This window comes from Neodiprion lecontei, chromosome 1 (genome assembly GCF_021901455.1).
Source record: "Neodiprion lecontei isolate iyNeoLeco1 chromosome 1, iyNeoLeco1.1, whole genome shotgun sequence".
Lineage (NCBI taxonomy): Eukaryota > Metazoa > Arthropoda > Insecta > Hymenoptera > Diprionidae > Neodiprion > Neodiprion lecontei.
The window spans coordinates 2,502,124-2,515,039 of NC_060260.1; the positions used below are offsets into that span (position 1 = coordinate 2,502,124).

The following is a 12,916-nucleotide window of genomic DNA, read 5'->3' on the forward strand; positions in this document are numbered from 1 at the left end:
TTGTTCAAACTAAATTTATGTATTTTTAATATTCAGGACACCTAAACCAAAGACCATACAATATTATACAACATTCATCGTTCGTGCATACATTTCTCGCTAGCGTACCTCTGCCGAAATTTGAGCTGTGTACTCAAACTATGATTATAATCATCCGATATAATATTTTTCATGGTCTGCCCATGACAGTGTATATTGCACACATATTTTCTCATCCAATAATTAGATTACTGATCACATATTCAATGATATTATTGCTTTTCCTTAGTCTTCAACTCCAGCTCTATCTGTTAACCTGTTAAATAACTACACACTGACACAGGAACACTTGTACTAGAATTAAGTCATACTGAATAAATCGAAACTTTGAGCCATGAATTTATGACTTTTCTCTATCACCTTGTCGAGACCCAGTCAAAATTTTCTTTGTATTTTGGATGGTACTTCTGAACCTTTCTTTGTTAGGTAAAACTTGCTGTCTTTGCGAAGTTTGTACTCCAATCGGACCCTCGAAAATGAAGAATGGGTACATACAATCGCAAAGGACCAACAACTGATAATACCGCAAGATTTTCTTGTTTGTCGGCTGAATCTCTTGACCCATTGCGCGCGGCGTGTTCGGACTGCGCGCAATCGATTTTTATCTCAAAATTACGTGTGTATGAAAGTGCATGAAAGAATTGTTTCCAGCGTTATCAAAACTGTCAAAATTTTGGGCAAAAATCACGACATATTGTAATACGCCGTTCGCGGCGAGCTCAGACTACGCAACGGTTCTCTATCGAAAAAAATAAGTAGCTAAACTTCGTCCGTAAAAATCTTACAGGTGTTAGATTCATTCCGTGTCTGTTGCGGTGAAAAACCAATGGTCCTAGAATCAGTTTGAGACGCGTTTTCAGACTCGTCGCGACCTTCGTATCAATAATTAATCAGAGAGCATTCATACAACATAGTTTTGGCATCATTTCCCATATTCATATCAGTACAAAATATTTAATTAGAAATACATGATTGATGATACTATGCAGATTATAGGGTAACGTACTAACTAATTAACTAATTAACACCCATCAATATCACGCACATAAATTTTCACCTCCACGATCCAATTAACGTCAACTAAATTGAACTAAACGTGGTTTCCCAAGCAAATCGTTTAAGCACATTTTCAGATATTTTGAATCTGCTCAGTTTAACGATAAACGCTTGATCACTGTTATATGTCTTCCGTGCCACTTATTAAGGACCTTCTTCCATTGAAATCCGTGTGATTTGCAGTGTTCATTCATCTTGTGCTGCTCGACATCATGCGTTTGTGTTGAAGACTTCCAGCCGATGAACTTGACGCGAATTTATTATTCTCCAGTAAAAAATGCATTCGACGTTCTCCATACTGCCAAATCTTGGCTACTCATGCATGTGAAATTCTGGAAAATTAAACACCAGTCTATATCGGTTCATACACGTCGTAGCTGTGAAATTCCGTATGCTGTACTCACTTCAGATCTCCAATAATTCATCGTTTGATGATGCTGTACGAGTACGACGTAACATAGGTTGCTCAGTATTGCCTGTCAGTCAATCTAAATTCAAGATCTTCCAGCGTACGTGCTGAGGTTTCGGTATTCCAAGTACTGCGATGCTGTACACTTGAAAATTTTCCGTGACTCGCCTGTTTGTCAGACCTCACTCAAGGCTCACAACTCTGTAACATAAATCGAAAGAAGCAAATAACCCGTTCACGCATTCATACGATATACATAACTTTTGATCCCGGAAACCAATTCGCGTTTGCACAACAGCATAATTTTTCGATTATTCTATAGACGTGCTACGCATGCTCACATATCTATCTATAAATATACTATTTCATTCGAAGTACCTGTATTGTAGTTTCGTTTATTTCCCTCGAACTACTTCAACGATTATCCTGAATCCTTGAACAAATTGCGAACGTAGAAATAGGTAGATATGCTAAGACAAGAAACCCTGTTCGTTAAAAAAAAAATGATTATGAATTTGCAGCGATATATTATCTAACGAAATGCCATGATGGCGAGAATCAATTTATGGTAGTCTGCTTGCATGAAAATCATCATCAGCAGTCCGGTCGACAAACGGTCGACCCTACAGACCATGGTAAAAGGTGACGATATAGCACAGCTGAAAGCCATTATCACACGAATTAGTGTCTGAGTGGGCCGTCAATGAAAACGCACTCAAATGGGGAATGGCCGCTGACTAAGAGTTTAAATGAATAACAATAATAATAATAATAATAATAATAACTAAAAAATATAAAATAATTAAGAAGCACGTCATCCGTTACGTCAGGGGAAACTGCTTCCCCTTTTCATGCCCATAGAAATATAACCAGCACAAAACGGAGAATATGTCTATCTCATGGGGAAAAATATGAGCCTGCATCGGAAATGATAAGTTGATAAAAAAAAAAAAAAAATGAATTACCATCACAAAATATATTAGTGGTCGAGCTTCCTCGTCTAACGATATATGCTGATTGACATGCGGGTGGAGCGGCTGGCATGCGGCGTTGAAACGATTGGCGGTAATTTTGTGCCGACTGGGAAATGATACAACCGTGAATGGTGGCGCAACGGAAACACTTTTACTTTCTCTTTCTCTTGCATGCGGGCCGACGACTACCCGTCGAAGAAAGTATCTTCGAATTGATTGTGCCGAGCACAATACTGGCTCTCGTTCAATTTCCCGATACACGCTTTTGCCATAGCTTCGCAGAGAGCTGTCTTATTTTTTCAGTCCGACGTTCGTTTTCTTAGCTGACGATAAATGGGAGAGTCCAAGTGGTGTGGGGAATTCTCCGTTCAGACCTCATGGATCTTTATCTAACGTGTTAATGAAGAGAGCAGACCCTGTTATCTGTCTGGATGTGATGCGTACGATGAGTCTGGCAAGGATTTTCAACCTCATAGAATTTCGAGGCGACGATTAATGTTTGTGTCTGAGGAGTGATTGGCTCCTTTTTACTCCATCTTAGTTCAACAGACGGTCTTTCTCCGTTTGGAGTACCGGTCAGAAAAACAAACCTTTTGTCAAGTGAATTGTCACTGACAATAGATTATATTTTATCCAAACTTCAATACATTTTTTTTTTTTTTTTGTGAATCATTATTAGCATAATAGAGGAAGAAATATTTGCGCTCTGTATTCAAGTAATGAGAATATTGTTTATCATTGCGTTAGTCAAACACAGCTGCGTTGGCTGTAAGCGATCACAAATTTTTCTCCATACTCTTCAGTTTTGCCCCATTTTTCGAGCCAGGCACACATGGTTCTAGATTAAAATTTTTTTTCCACGGAATTCCACGTGTCGCACAGTGAGTACATTTATTCGGTGGAATTTCGTTACTTATATCGTACCAATAAAAATTTTTTTGGCTTCGAGTATTACGGATGACTTGAAGGATGTGACTTTTCAACGAGTCGAACATGAGCAAACTGTTCAGAGTAGATTATTGAGCAAGCCCGTTTAAACTGTGTTTTTAAAATGAGGTTAACGATTTATGGTGAAATAATTATGCAAAGTGGGAGAAGTGAGAAAGGGGAAAAAATTATTTGACTCTCTGCGATTGCAAGGAATGACATTTGAGTCGTTTTACCGTCGTCGACATTCGCTTTACATTCAATATTAAAAATATTAAAAAATGCGGGAATAATGCGAGGCCTGCAATTTTGCGACTGTCAATCAACTGTCACGGTTTCCTAGACCTGGAATTCTGCATGTTGAACCGGAGCTTACACGCATTTTGCAATATCTTTCCACACCGAATTCTTGCCTCTCTGATTTATCGCCGTATGCGACAAACGTTTCCTCGACCTGCATTATCGCATGAATATGGTAATGTTGGTGGTCCAGAGTTTGGCACACCTCTACGGCTGTAGCTTATACCCACTTATTACGGTGTGCAATAAATCTCGAGGAACCGCGGCGCGAAGGTCTGCACGCTTCGTATGCATTCGTTACGTGTAGGTAAAAGAGACTCCACCTCTCTCGGTGAAAAAAATATTGTCATACATGTTTGCGGAACGAAGCGTCCTCCGCGCTTTTAATCATTATTTATTAAGTAACCGTAGGTTGCGATATTCCGACGCTTTGCAATTTCAAAATCATCCAGAGATTGCGTTTCACTTTTCCAATAACACCGTAATTCTTTGATCTCGGCTGAAGCTGTTTTCGCAAGAGGTTTCAAACACTGGTTTACGATTATCTGCAGATGAAAGTATCTCGAATACGGTGACGATCGCAGTCAATTGGTGTTTCAAGTGAAATCCATTCCTCGGATAAAACGAATGAAAAATTTTAGAAACTAAAAAGAAATTCAGGAGGCATTTGTATCCCCCCTAGAATAAACTTGAATATTTCAATAAATTTCCAACAAGCGGCTGAGTTTTACCTTTACAAAAATCAATTACGATCTCTGTATGGTAACGGAGACACTGTTACATTGCACAATCTTGCCTCTTCTGTTGGTCGTAATTTATCGAATGTGTTGGCTGAAGTAAAAGCTGCAAGTTACATAGACTTGAATAATAGTCAGAATAATTCATCGGTTGATGAGATGGTAGGAAGGTTGGTTAACAATTAAATCCTCAGACTTAAGATTAGCTTTGTCACCTCACCCAGGCGTAGAATTAAAAAAAAACTACAATTTTTTGCCCATCCGTCTCTACCCAAAGTTTCGGAATGAGAAACGCTAAGCGTGTTCCAATTCTATCCACGTTGAAGATGAGCGCTTGACTTAATTTCTCGAGTGGGTTTTGTGCTAATCCCTCATCGTCAGAGAAATTTCATCCTAATTATCAACTTGCTTTCGAAGCTATCGTTTGCCGTTTCTGGTGCGTGATCAAGTTTACGCAGTAGTTAATTACGCCATATAAATACATGGAGTTCTATCACCGTTTTCACGGTCCTTGTTTACAGATTCTTCTCAAGTAGCACAAATACCTGGAACCAGAAAGCAAACGACGCGTGTACGTCATCCATATCGCAAAATGGATTTCGGTCGAACCGTCGAAGAATCGTTAACACTGTCTATGCACATGTCATGCAAATTTGAAAAGCGAGCTGCAATCTTATTTTCTAAAATTCACGATACCAAATATACTCGCAGTGAAAGTCCCAAGAGAAGGGATTACGTACGTATATCTCATTTCATACTCTACGCGTAAATGCAAATTCCGTACCAAAAATTCATCACCACCAGTAGTCGCTTATAGGCAATGCATATTTCAGGTATAACATCATTACGAAACGAGAAAGGTTACAGGTACCGCCAAATCGTGGTCTTCTCTTTGTTCGTTCCCAGTTCTAACTCTCCGGGTTCTTTTCTCCTAGAATCGTAACGACGGAGAGTCGACTTTGCCCCCGTTTATCGGCCTTTGTAGGTCCATCACCACCACCGTGCACCGGTCCAGCTGCATTCCGTTTCCAGTCCAAGATGCATTGGAGGCTGATGGTCATTGTAGAGAAGGGTGATGGGCTACTCGACCATGCCCCTTCCCCAGGTTTTACCTTTTTCTCCTCCTACGTGACGGTGGCAGGTAGTCGACGTCATCACACTCGCATTATTCGCGACTCGTATACCGATTCCGCTGCTTAACAGACCAGGTGACGCCGGCGTTGTGGACGGCTGTCGTGTCATTCTTTCCGATAGTTTAACCGCGGTGAAATATAACGTGTATCTCTGATAATAATACTCGTTCGGTCAGAAATCTGTTCGGAAATAGTCCCGGGCACTGTAAAAGGATGCGAGAGACTTCGAAGCAGGGGGCGACAAAAACCCGATCGGTGATTCGTTGAACCAGTTTCAAGCAGAGGTGAAAGTGCTCCGATTACTCTTGCTTGCTTGTTGATTTCGCCTTTTTTTCCCGGCGCAAGATCAAGTTGATCCGCAAGACAGAGTGACTGGGGAGCAAAGACGGCGAAGTGACCGGAGGTCGAGACACTGTAAAACAATGATCAGCCACCGTGTGTGAGTACCGTTACCATGGTGTGATATTGATCGGAGTTAATTCAACCGCAACGCGATGACGGCCACCTTGTCGTTGGATTAAACAGTTAGCTACGGAAGCTAGAATCATCGGAGGGGGAATAATAATCGCATAGTTCCGAACCTCGGTGAATATTCGCCGACGATTTCAGGACCGAGTTGTCGGCCTAGAAACCGTGCCGGTATTTTTAACAGGTGAAGAAAACTGGTTGCAAGTAGAAGTGAAAAAGAATGATATAAAAATACCAGCGGAATGAATGAGAGCCAAAAGTGTTACAGTACATGTATACCTAGTCGACGAATTATCACACTCGCTTTCTAACAGTTGACGTGTATAATATAAATTCAGTCGCGTCACCGCGCTCTTCGTAACCGTTGGCCTTATACAGCTTCTGTTTGTATATGTGTGATTGAATTTTATTCTCTTGATTGAAATTCCCTCGTCGAACTGTTATTGACGAAGATTAATTCCAGAGTGACGTTGATCGAGATATGAAGTGCTGAGAATCTCGCGGTCCTCGTACTGCCGACAAATCTCCGAGTACAAGGCTCACATCTTGTGAGGATCGTGACCATGCATCGGATACCTTCGAAAAATCACGTTTCAAGAAAGGATTATATTCGCGTTACAGGTAAGAGCGGGACTCCGAACATTTACCTCATGCAACTTTTTTCTACAAGCCTCGATTCTTATTAATTATACACCCGCCGATGGATTACTCCCACGTTTTTGACTAATATAAACCAATTTCCGACAAGCTGTTCGACACGAGGGTTGTTAACCAAAAATCTTTATCAGCATCACCTCCCCTCCCTTCCCTCCGCCATAATTCGATTCAATTACCGCGCCTTTTGAAAAAAATCGATTTAATTCATTAGTAAAGTTACGATCAAAGAAAGCCATTGAATTGAATATTCTCGACATTATCAGGGCTGTATTTTATCTCGGGTAAAAGTTCCGGTGAGACGTGAGCCGCAGAAACTCGGTTAGGTTGTAAAGAATTCTTAATCTCCGTATCACTGCGGTGCAACTAACGTAATCGTGAAGACCGTAGCTGGTAGGTAAAAAGTAAAAGTTGTCCGGCGCACAAAGGCATCGGGTTTCTAGGTCAGCCGTTTGATTCGAACGTTGTAACAAACTTCCGGCGGTAGCCTGATGCATCTTTGAGCACACTATCGTCTACTCCACATGCGTTTTAGGCTTGTGCTATTCTGCCGAGCAGCGCACGTGAAGCGCTAAGCGTAGACACGAAGCCTGATCGAGATGACAATCTTCTTCGACGTAAAAAGCTTGTAAAACAATATCGACGAGACATTCTTCATCCTTGTTTGTGACAATTTCTCATGATAAGCTGGAGTTCATAAATAGAAATGATTCATGGCAACTACCGGCTTGTTGTCGCCTCGTGGAATCTAAAATGACTATAGACGATACAGCATCGGTGAAAATTGTCAGTGGAATTAACAGCAGCGCGGTTGATTTAATCATTCGTTTGTTATTCGCGGTCTGATCCGGTCATTCACATTCGCGTTCTCTGCGTCGCGTCGCAACGGTTTGACTTTGGCACGTGACAAGTTTTTCTTTAAATAACTATGAACGTTCTTGCGGTGTCCGGTAATTGATTGGCCGGATTCGACCAGACCAGAACAGAGAAGGACGAGCCGACCACTTTAAGCTGTTCACGGGACAAAGGAACTTCGAAAGCTTTATGAGAGGATCACGATTACTCTGCTAGTCTCTCGACCGCAGACTTTCATCTCGCGATTTCTGAAGCTCTGCCAATTCTGCAACGGAGATCGTGAATTACAGGAATAATTGCATAACCGGCAAGTATACAATTGTGCAGGCACAGCTACGCCGTATAATTTGCCGCGATAATACCCGACCGAAATCCGATCTGGCACTGCTGACTGTGAAGAGAATTTGAGCTGAACTGTTACTCTGTCCCTTTCCCGTCGCGATATTATATCTGATAAAAGTAATCATCCGACGATCCAATAGTCAGCTGTCGTCTTCTGAGGTACAAAAATTACGAAATTTACACTCGGTTCTGCGTCATTGTCGTTATCGGGAATCGTTTCATTTATAGCGATCATCACGGCTTTGATTTATTGTTTGAGCTTATCGTTGGCGGGATTGTTGTATAGATTTTGACGCCGCACGTTTCAGCAGTTTCGGACTTGATCATCTAGTGCGGTAATTGTGATCGATTTTCTATTGACTGTTTTTGTTTTGGTTTTTCATTTTCTTCTGGTTTCCATTTTTCTTCCTCGCTCGTTCAACTCTTGAATGGATAACGTGAGTTTGCGTAAAATGCTTATAGAGTATTTTATCATAGGTACAGGTATAGGTACGTATTTTTAACAGCGAAAACCTGTTCAGCTTTCCAATGTGAACGTCCCACTCATACCTGTAGTGAAAAATATTTATTGTTTTTACCTTGACTCATTTTTACGACGATGTTCAACGTCCAGGCTGACGCTTCATGCTTTACGTACTTACGATGGCCGGGGTCTGTAAGTCGAGTTTCGAGTATTTCCGTAATTATAAACTCCCAGCGAAATAAAAAAGATGACAAAAATCATCTTCCAACTCTTTGGAATTTAATAGGATTTTCGTGAAAATCCGTCCAGATAGAGAAGAATTTACTACGTCTCTCGTACGTATTTATATAAACGGATTATGAATAATTCGCATTAATGCAGATGTTTTGTAATTAACTTGCAAGTTCAATATTTCATACCTCGTACGCCGGTTGAGATGAGGAGGCGGTATTATGTAATAATGGATATCGTATCGTCGGATAATTATAATGCGAGTCGCGAGCTCAACAAAAAGTCTGAAAGCCGATTAGGGTACATGTGAAAAATGAAATTCGGCGCTTTGAAGCTAAAATATCTTCCCGTGCACGTGCGGGCAATTTACCCTATTATTTTTTGGAATAAGAGACTGTTTATAAATACAGAGGCACGTAATATTCGTACAAAATAACTTTTCGTATTGCGCATTCATCGCGGTTTGTGAGTAAAATTTATGAATAAAAAATAAAGCCACCGTCGTATTATGGATATCCGAGAACCATTTCCGCTCTTGTGTGGGTGTAACGGATGTTTTCCTTGCTCGCTTTGTAACGGTGAGCCGATTCAATGTCTCTTTCAGCCAACAATTTATTCATCAACCGCTCGATGCATGAACAGGCTTATTATTTTCTTTATGCGTTTCAAGCGAGGTCGCGGTACAGTTTGCATTTGTCCAATACTCGCAATATTGATTCACAGGTTTCTCCGGAAGTATATTTACAGGTAATAAGTATACGTAATCATGCGGAAATTATGCCGAGTATCTTCTAATACGCAAAGAAGATTTTCACTGGGGACTTACGTTACAAATAGGAAAGGAAAAAGAGACACGGAAAATTTTCAAATTTTATAACTCGAAGCTATTGTCCTGCGGTCTGAATATTTAATGGACGGACTCTGATCATTTATGCAATTATGGTTACCTATTTGGCTTTTGGGCTGACGCACCGTCACGCACTTGACTTCGCTCTTTGATCATTAATATCGTCACAGTCGAACAGAGAGTGAGATTTTTAGGTAGCAGTGGTATCGGTTTAGTGAATAATTACACGTCAATTCCTTGTGCCAGTTTCTCGGGCAAAGACCATCCCTTCGTTCCGTCTCTCCGAAAAGGGGCTTCAGCTGGATTCTCATGCGAAGGCAGCTGTGCCGAGTAGCGTATCCGAAACAAAGAAATCAATGTTAAATCCGCATTTTATCCTGCCAACATCGTAAATTTATTTCCAAAGTACATCCTCCGCAGGATGGAAGAAAGTCCTTGATTCTGTCTTTGATCGACGTGCGCGCGTGACAAAAAAAAAATCAACGAATAAACACAGATAGTCACGTCAGAATCGTAAGTGTCTTGATAAGATTCTTGTTGAGCAATTTTTCGGGAAGTGTGTGATGAAAGATGCGACAAGATAATTTTGGAAGGGGAAGATAAATAAAAAAAGAAATAAATACGGATGACCAAAGTCATGGGAAAAGGGCGAGAGAAATAGAAGTCTGGTAGGAAATTGAGGGAGCGTTGTTGTTTCGCGAAAGTAATTTCCAAATGGGAAGAGTGCGTTGGCGGATTCGCTCAATAGTAATTCGACGCCCTCCTTCATTCCGGCTTCCATGCCTGAACATCCCTTCCAAGAAGCCGGACGAAATGGGGATTCTCACCAATTTATTTCACGGCTGCAACGAAAAAAATCGCCAGGATCCTCCGAGCTTTTCAAGTATCTACCACAGCTCTCACTCTAATTTTTTTTCTCGTTCCAGTAAATAGCTGCTGCAGGAAGCTAAGCCGGGCTTGATGGATTCGATGTTGAAGTTTCACCGGCTGCTAAAGCTATGCTTCTTGTTAACGGCATTGTGCGCTGCGGAGGCGTCGTACAACGTCGGTGTCGGGATTGCCGATACCACAGGACCCGTGGCCGAGATCGTATTTGTGAGTGATCTTTCGTGTTTTTTCATCGAAGCCGGAAGGCTTCTCTGCGTTACGGGTTGTAAAATTGCCTTCGTATTCGAGCATGTATGGAAAAAATTGCCAACTATTTTGCTATTTTATTAATAAACAGTTGCTAACTTAGAGGACCTTGGATAAACTTCTTGCAGTCTTGCTGAAAGGAATCCGTGAATTCTCTTTAGTTTACAAAAGCCTCAACCTCCAAACAGCTGGTGGGAAGATGGGCTTTGTGTTCAAGGTATTTCATCAAAATTTAACCGCAGAGATTGCTGAGGCATGTGGTCGGAGTTTAGATACTGCATGAGGGGGATATTTTGGAAACGGAAATTAGTGTCAAATATCAGCGGATAGCATCAGGCAAAACCGCGTTTCGCTCGTTTTCTCACGTTTTAACGCCGCGTTTGATGTAAATTCGAGCTTGAAATTAAGTATTCATCAAGCTTGGAGTTCATTTTTTCATCAATATTCGAGGAAGAAGCGATATTGCAAGAGATACAAGCTCTTCCGCGACACCTTTGACGATCAAACGTCTAATATTGTGAAAATAAATTTACAGATGGGATATGCCAGGCCGGAGCAAAAGGGATCGGGACTTCATCTCAGGACTTTTTCCCGAGCTTTTATCATCGATGATGGAGAGGAACGTTTCGTCTTCGTCAGCGTAGACAGTGCTATGATTGGACACGGTGTTAGGCTGGCGGTAATCAAACATCTTAATTCACGATGGTCAATGATATTTTTTCACGGTCTGTGCAGTCACGCTGGTTTCATTCAGCTATGATGAATTTCCTCATTATCCGTATCTTGAAATAAAAAGACAAACAATGTATCGCTACAAGAGTGACTCGAGAAATTTCCAAAATGCCATAATTATGCGCTGGATGATACTTTGTTTCATGGTCGATGTATCAGGCTTCTGCAATTAGTATCTTATTGTTAGACAGAAAAATCTGTGCTAAACGATTACCGGAGCGTGCTTAGAACCTGATCCTAAGTGGTATGTAAATTTGTATCATGTTGGCTTGTACAAATATGATTGGTTAATATTTACTGACCGTGAAACAAATATCACGGTCTAACAAATCGGGTCTCATATTTATATGAATCAAATACAAGGTCTCAGGTTTTACGTGGATTTTCTTGCGTCGTCGTGGTAGAGAAACCATTGATCGATCCGCAACGCGATAGCTACTGCTCCTAAATTATTTTGAAAAATTTCCGATCACCAAAGAATTTTCCCAACGAAACTGAAAACGACTTATTTGATTTTTAATTGACTAATGAAAACACGATTAGTTACACATAAAATTATTACAGTTCGTTAATGAAACGTTAATCTTGATGGAAGGTGTATAACTTCTGAAATATCCTCAATCGCGTCAAAGATATAATCGTCTGTTTGGAGTTTCAGTGTAAAATACATCAACGAAATTTTCCCCCAGCTCCGGTGGAAAAGTCCGATGAACTTTTGTTTTAATGATCCCAGTATACGAATTATCAGGTGGAACTTGTAACTACGTCGTTACTCGTTTTACGTTCGACGACAATTGATAGGTTCAATTCTAATTACAGGTATTGAAGAAGCTGTCAGGGCGTTTCGACGATATGTACAGCGATAAAAACGTAATGATCAGCGGTACGCACACTCACTCAGCTCCTGGGGGGTACATGATGGACGTCCTTTTTGACCTCACCACTTTCGGCTTCGTCCAAGAATCATTTAACGCCATCGTCAACGGGATCACAAAGGTGAGGACATCATCGGCGCCATTTAAAAGGGACCCGTTCAACTTTGAATACATTGTATCAACAGCGAGGAACATCGTCACTTGGGGAATTTATGTAAACGCAAATAGGGCAAGGGTTTCGGATCTTGCCGAACCCCGCAGGGGACTTTGGCTTTACAATTACGGTTTGACCAGAATCAATCGAACTGGGTTCAAGGTCGTTATGGGAGATTCAAGCGCTCCCTTTGTAGGACGGACCTTTGAAATCATGCTGGATTTTGAGGGTCCCTTTTCGCTAGGTCTCGAGAAGGTTGGTTGCGATCAATTACTTCCACCGTGATCGCGGTCTAGTTTCAGCTGAAATATTCAGCGGATAGATAAACACATTGGGTTCATTCCGACATGAGTGAATTTTATTTTTTTTTTTTCATTAACCGTCAGATCTCAACAATTACATTAGTTAAATGATCTTATTTCAATTTCGAACAGGAATGCCTGTCGGAGAAAAATACCGTCAAGATTTCTCAAATTCAGAGGATTGGAGTTTCGACTTTAAGATTTTAAGCTTTTTTGAAAATCAGATTAACGATCAATTTTGAACCTTGTTATTACAATGAGCTAGTATGTAATTTCACTGGAAG

At 40.9% G+C, this 12,916-nt stretch overlaps 1 protein-coding gene and 1 long non-coding RNA gene across 8 annotated transcripts in view; one reads left to right on the forward strand and one right to left on the reverse strand.

The window, feature by feature from the left end:
- Positions 1–53: 53 nt before the first annotated feature.
- Positions 54–5,598, reverse strand: LOC124295042. 2 transcript variants are annotated; one of them, XR_006904937.1, is made up of 4 exons: positions 5,314–5,598; positions 1,883–1,989; positions 1,500–1,705; positions 54–1,427 (listed from the first exon to the last, which is right to left on the reverse strand). It is a non-coding gene; the product is annotated as an uncharacterized LOC124295042 (long non-coding RNA). The 2 variants fall into 2 exon arrangements; XR_006904936.1 differs by having other exon boundaries at positions 4,437–5,598.
- A 269-nt stretch (positions 5,599–5,867) lies between these two features.
- Positions 5,868–12,916, forward strand: part of LOC107224292 (neutral ceramidase) — a 38,047-nt gene continuing 30,998 nt past the window's right edge. Inside the window, exons 1-5 of one of the 6 annotated variants that reach the window (XM_015664293.2) lie at positions 5,868–6,014; positions 6,507–6,664; positions 10,362–10,530; positions 11,105–11,248; positions 12,121–12,297. In XM_015664293.2, the coding sequence (XP_015519779.1) occupies positions 10,396–10,530; positions 11,105–11,248; positions 12,121–12,297 (456 nt within the window). In that variant the 5' untranslated portion in view covers positions 5,868–6,014; positions 6,507–6,664; positions 10,362–10,395. Of the gene's footprint in view, positions 6,228–6,252; positions 6,437–6,506; positions 6,665–7,517; positions 7,860–8,210; positions 8,230–10,361; positions 10,531–11,104; positions 11,249–12,120; positions 12,298–12,916 lie in introns of those variants that run through there. The other 5 variants (XM_015664289.2, XM_015664294.2, XM_015664291.2 and 2 more) reach the window with 5 other exon arrangements.